At 35.5% G+C, this 5,464-nt stretch overlaps 1 protein-coding gene across 1 annotated transcript; it reads left to right on the top strand.

The window, feature by feature from the left end:
* The first annotated feature begins 258 nt into the window (after positions 1-258).
* Positions 259-1,225, top strand: LOC133815945 (cysteine-rich repeat secretory protein 38-like). Its single transcript, XM_062248697.1, has one exon. The coding sequence runs from the start codon at positions 293-295 to the stop codon at positions 1,046-1,048; it is 756 nt and encodes a 251-aa protein (XP_062104681.1). The 5' UTR covers positions 259-292; the 3' UTR covers positions 1,049-1,225.
* The last annotated feature ends 4,239 nt before the right edge of the window (positions 1,226-5,464 follow it).

Here is a 5,464-nt window from a genome sequence, read left to right on the forward strand (position 1 = left end):
TATGGCTCTTTCCTGGGTTGACATATTGTGCCTCATTCACTAATTTTTTTTTCTCTTATAATTTTAACTATTTTCTATTTTTTGGTTTGAAATTAAATCCGTTAATAAGAGGTGTTTGACAAAAGTGATCTACTTTGGCGATGATTACACACTTTGACCATAGTTTCTCATTTGGAAAAATAAAAAATTTCAACTCTCTACTTTGGCCAAACCAACTCTATTTATAGCAACATTAATCCACATCCTCCAAACTATAAACCACATCCATTAAAAACAAAACTTTCCAAACGACATGTCATTCTCAAAACCAAACGCTGTCTTTGTCATTCTCTCAATATTGTTCTCTCTAATATTCCTCCGTGCAGCCACTGCCACCGACCCTCTCTTTCATTTTTGCTCCAGCGAAGAAAACTTCACATCCAATAGCCCATTTGCCGCCAACTTAATCAAACTCCTCACCAGCCGTTTGCCCATAAAAGTACCTCCGACCGGGTTCGGAGTCAGCTCGACCAGCCAAGGTGGCGATGGCAGCAGCCAAATCAACGGGCTTGGCCTCTGCCGCGGCGATGTCTCAACCGAAAACTGCAAGACCTGTGTTGTTGAGGCCGCCGAAGAGCTTCAACAACGCTGTCCTTACAATAAGGGAGCCATTATATGGTACGACAATTGCCTTTTGAAGTACTCAGATGACGACTTCTTCGGCCAAATCGATAGCCGTAACATGTTCTACATGTGGAACGTTGAAGATGTGGACAACCCCGAGTCGTTTAACCCAAAGGTAAAGGAACTTCTTAGTAGTTTGTCATATAAAGCATCGAGAATATCAAAGTTGTATGCCACCGGTGAGCTCGAGCTCGGGGGAGGACCGGACCCGAAGCTATATGGTCTGGCTCAGTGTACTCGGGACCTTAATGGGATGGACTGTAAGAAGTGTCTTGATGATGCAATAAGCGAACTTCCAAACTGTTGCACTGGAAAAATAGGAGGTCGTGTTGTTGGTGGTAGTTGCTATGTTAGATATGAGATTTACTCTATTGTTGATGCTTAATTTAAATCTTTTATCATTAGATCATATTATATATAGTGCTTTAAATAAGTAAGAAATGAATGTTAGTTGTTTTCATCATCATCAAGCAAATTAGATCATGTGCACGCTCTTACTTAAGTTTGTTTCAGTTAATAATTAGTATAATATCATAATGAATAATAAATATTATAAGTCTTATTCATCTGGTTTTTTTATTTGTTATTTTCCAACTTATTTTTATTTAGTGCTATAGTTGAAACAGAAGAGTATGCAAAAAAATATAAGATATGCCATATTGTAAATTTGTTATTAAGTATTGTTTTACAATGATTTTAAAATTGAGTGTGTTTTTAGTAGTTAAATGAGAAGTAAATATGCTATCAAGATGTTATTGACATTATTAATAAATTCCTAAGACCTTCTCTAGCGTAAGATGTAAAATAAGTGTTAAATTTTGCACAAAAATTTAATAAGTTACATATTTTGTACAATTTTTATAATTGTGCTTCAATGTATATAGATGTAAAAATAACATTAAAATATCTACATTTAATGCTAATAATAAATAAGATACCAATAATAATAATAATAATAATAATAAATAAGTCATTATAAAAAAGCAAAAAAAAAGTGATCATTTAATGCTAATAATAAATATGATATAAAAAATAATAAGTAATGATAAAAAAATAAATAAATAAAGTGAAAATTTATTGTTGATCCAAATTTAGGTCATCCAATAAATTTGAATCAATTTTTAGCAACGGTCAAATTTAGCACAATTTTTAGTATATTATTAAGGAAATTAGTTTTTTAAGTGTTGTATATTATAGCAATGCATGTTAGATTTAATGGAAGTGCTCTAAGTAGTTTGTACACATTTATTTTAATTATATATAGCTCTTTAACACAAATAAAATTACTATAAATGATACGTATGTATGTAAACGAGCTAAATGAGCTCCAAAAACCATACCTACATTTACTGTATAAATATAGGAATCTACCCCAATATAAGGGTAGGGATCACTTTGTCACTGAGGTACCCTGAATTTTTGATCAATTCGTGAACTTAATAGTTTATTTTCATTTTAGGTAAATAGAATTGGAAAAATTTCGAATGCAACCCTCAAAAAGGGGCTCACCGCTGCACCCCTCTCTAGTTTTTGGCTCATGAAGTATTTTTGGTGCAAATTTCTTTTATGGTAGTGTATATTGTAGTTATTTAGAGCATCATGCAAATTTTCAGGAAATTATGAATAATTTACAGTGTCGAAAATAATGTTCAAACAGTTTTTGCACTCGTGACTCTTTTTATTATGCGCGTGCAAAGTAGCTTATTTGAACATTATTTTGGACACCATAAATTTTTCAGAATTTATTAAAAATTTGCAAGTTGCTCTAAATAAATACAATATACATGGCCAAAAAAAATTCACTACAAGAAAAGCTGGCTAAAGCGACAACTTCTATTGTGACGACACATAAGTCGTATGTAGGCGAATTCCACCAAATAATGATTTTTTTAATTTATTGAAAATATTGAGCTACAGTAACGACGTGTCATCGCTATAGTGATCAACGAACAAATGGCCAGCCTCTCCAATTTTTTGGCACCCTACAACGAAGACATGTCGTCGCTGTAGGGTATCGAGGAAAAAATGAGGGAAAACGGGGGTGGCCCTCCAAAATATCTGGTTTATAGCGACGACTTGTCATCGCTATAGACCACCGAAAAAAACGGAGGGAAAGTTAACAACCAAAGATTGGCTATCAATTTTCTCCTTTATAGCGATGACATGTTGGGTCGTCGCTATAGAGTCCCGAAACTTTGATGAAACGTTACGTTAACTATCTATAGGGACGAAATGTCGTCGCTATAGACCCTGAAAAAAATTGAGGGAATAGTCGACCGCCAAGAATCAACTGTCAAATTTCATTGTCCATGTTTGATAATTGAAACGGTGTGTGTACTGTTTAGTTGTCTATAGCAACGACATGTTGTTACTATAGGTTTCAATTCCTTTACTTAAACAACACGTCTTGATTTTAGTGACGACATTCTCAACCCCATGTCATCATTATAGAACCCTTCGATATGTCCCCCAACCCGAGCCATTCTTCTCCATTTTCTCAAAGTCTCTGAACTTTCAGAGACGGTTTCTTCACCTTAGACCACCGCACGCCGTCGCAGGATGCCTCCCCAACCCTTTTTTTTGCCATTTCTTTGTGAGGTTAATGAATCTATACCATATTCTCGCTATTTCGCCCTTAAAATTGTAGTTTTTTTTTTAATATATGTGTTGTATTTGGTATAAATGAGTTTTATTTTTTTTTCAGATTCCATTGCTCTCTTGCCATTGGATAACTCCCCAACCCGAGCCTCCCTAACTCGAGCCCTTAGGTATTGTTTTTAATTTTTTTTTTGTTTTTTTGTGATTGATTAATGTATTGATAAAATCTTAATTTATGTTTTGAAATTGTGTAATTGGTTATTCAAGAAAGTGTTAATTTATTTTTTCATTTCAAATTTGTATGTTTGTTAATTTGATTATATTTTTGTTTTTTTTTTAAAATTATTTGGTCATTGATTAATGGTTAAATTATGTTTTTAATTGTGTAATTGGTTATTTTAGATAGTGTTGAGTTTTGTTTTTCATTTTAGATTTGTATTGTTAATTTAATTATAGTTGTGATTTTTAATTTTCGTAAATTTGTTTTTATGTAAATTAAATTTAATTAAATGTTATGTGTTTAACCCAATTTTGACTGGATGACATGGCTGCTATGAAGAAGACACGTGGCCTCATACCACATTAAATTCAGAATGTTGGTCCGAATGAGTAGCTGCTCGATGAGGCTATGTCATAATATAAAAGGTTGTTTCAGAAAGAGCCAATAACCTACTCGATGATGGAGCAGACTAGTGCCATCTAATGAAGTTGCTCGGAGTACAAGACTTGTTTGGTAAGCATTGTGCTTTATCCAAACATCTTGGTTTCACGATACATAATCAAATATTCCAAGATATTTATGTAACTGATATTTAAATTGTATATTCCTATATTATTTTAATATATAACTGAATGTACACGTGCATAGCCTAGATTTGTTTGTAAGGGTCCATGGCCCATTAAGACTCGCTATAAATAAGGGGTTTATTCAATCATTAACCCTAAGTGAAAAAGAGGAGAGGAAGATCTAGAGATTTCTTTTGTAGGCACTCTACGTACAAAACCCTTCGAATTGTATTCTTTTGCCAGCTTAAGAAACTTAGTTGAACCCTATTTCTTCTTGATCTTAAGAGTGACGTTTTCCTAATAAACAAAAGTGCAAGTGGACGTAGGTCATTACCAACTCTTGGGGCTGAACCACTATAAAATTATTTGTGTTGTTTACTTGATTCCCATTCGTTTAATTCATATTTTTTCTTATAAATTGACTTAATTTCGTTGACCAAAACTCTAGTCAATATATTGGTACTTTCGTTGAGAGTTCAACTCACAATCTTATTCTATTAGAACCACCTGTAACAGTGGATATCACTACTAGAAGCCGAACTCAAGAGCCACAGGGGGGAACCCTAACACTGCCCAACATGAAAGGCCCTCGAGTAGTCAAATCCTTCCTTTGCGCCTTGCTCATCCATCCCATCATCCTAGAAACCTGCCTCCGTTAGCCACATTTAGGCATGATGAGCCCCATGTGGACTTAAGAGAAGAACTGCACCCCGACCTTGAACATGAGCAATTCATTGCCATGCATGAAAGTTAGGCAGCTGCTCAAGAGGCTATATATGAAGCCCTCAACAAACAATGACAAAATTTTCCAGCCTAGATGGATCAGAGACAGCGAACACTCAAAGCTCGCAAAGATGAAGCTGACCATTGTAATGCTGAGGCAGCAAGGTTGCAAGAGGCTATCTTATCATTGAATCAAGCAACAAGAGCCAGACCAGTGAATCCCCAGCCTAAGAGCATTAGTCAGGCAAATCCTGAAAACCAACGACCAGCTGAACAAACCCTAGAACCTGCCCAGCGATCGCGGTCTTGTGACCAAGTGGTCCCTCCTACACCTGTTAGGAGTCGTCACTCTCATAGGGGAGCTCAGCAAAGGGTGCAGCGACTGCTCCACCAAGATGAATAGGTGTTTCCTAATAGGGAGCAGGGTTGTGCTAGATAAGTGTCTAGATCTGGAAGACCTTCTAATGAGTACCCTAGGCAAATAGCCTCAAGAGGAGGGCATCCTCCATTTTCTGATGTCAGTCCTCAGTAGCGACAACCAAGGAATGAGAGACCTGCTAAACAAAATCGAGGCCATCCACCTCTCTGTGTCGGACACAACTGTGGTGATAATCGTAGAAGAGACAGAAGAAGAAATGACCAAAAGGCTAGCAGTAGTTATTAAATAACTTACAAAGATGGTTATAATGATGAA

This window comes from Humulus lupulus, chromosome 2 (genome assembly GCF_963169125.1).
Source record: "Humulus lupulus chromosome 2, drHumLupu1.1, whole genome shotgun sequence".
In the NCBI taxonomy this organism is placed as follows: domain Eukaryota; kingdom Viridiplantae; phylum Streptophyta; class Magnoliopsida; order Rosales; family Cannabaceae; genus Humulus; species Humulus lupulus.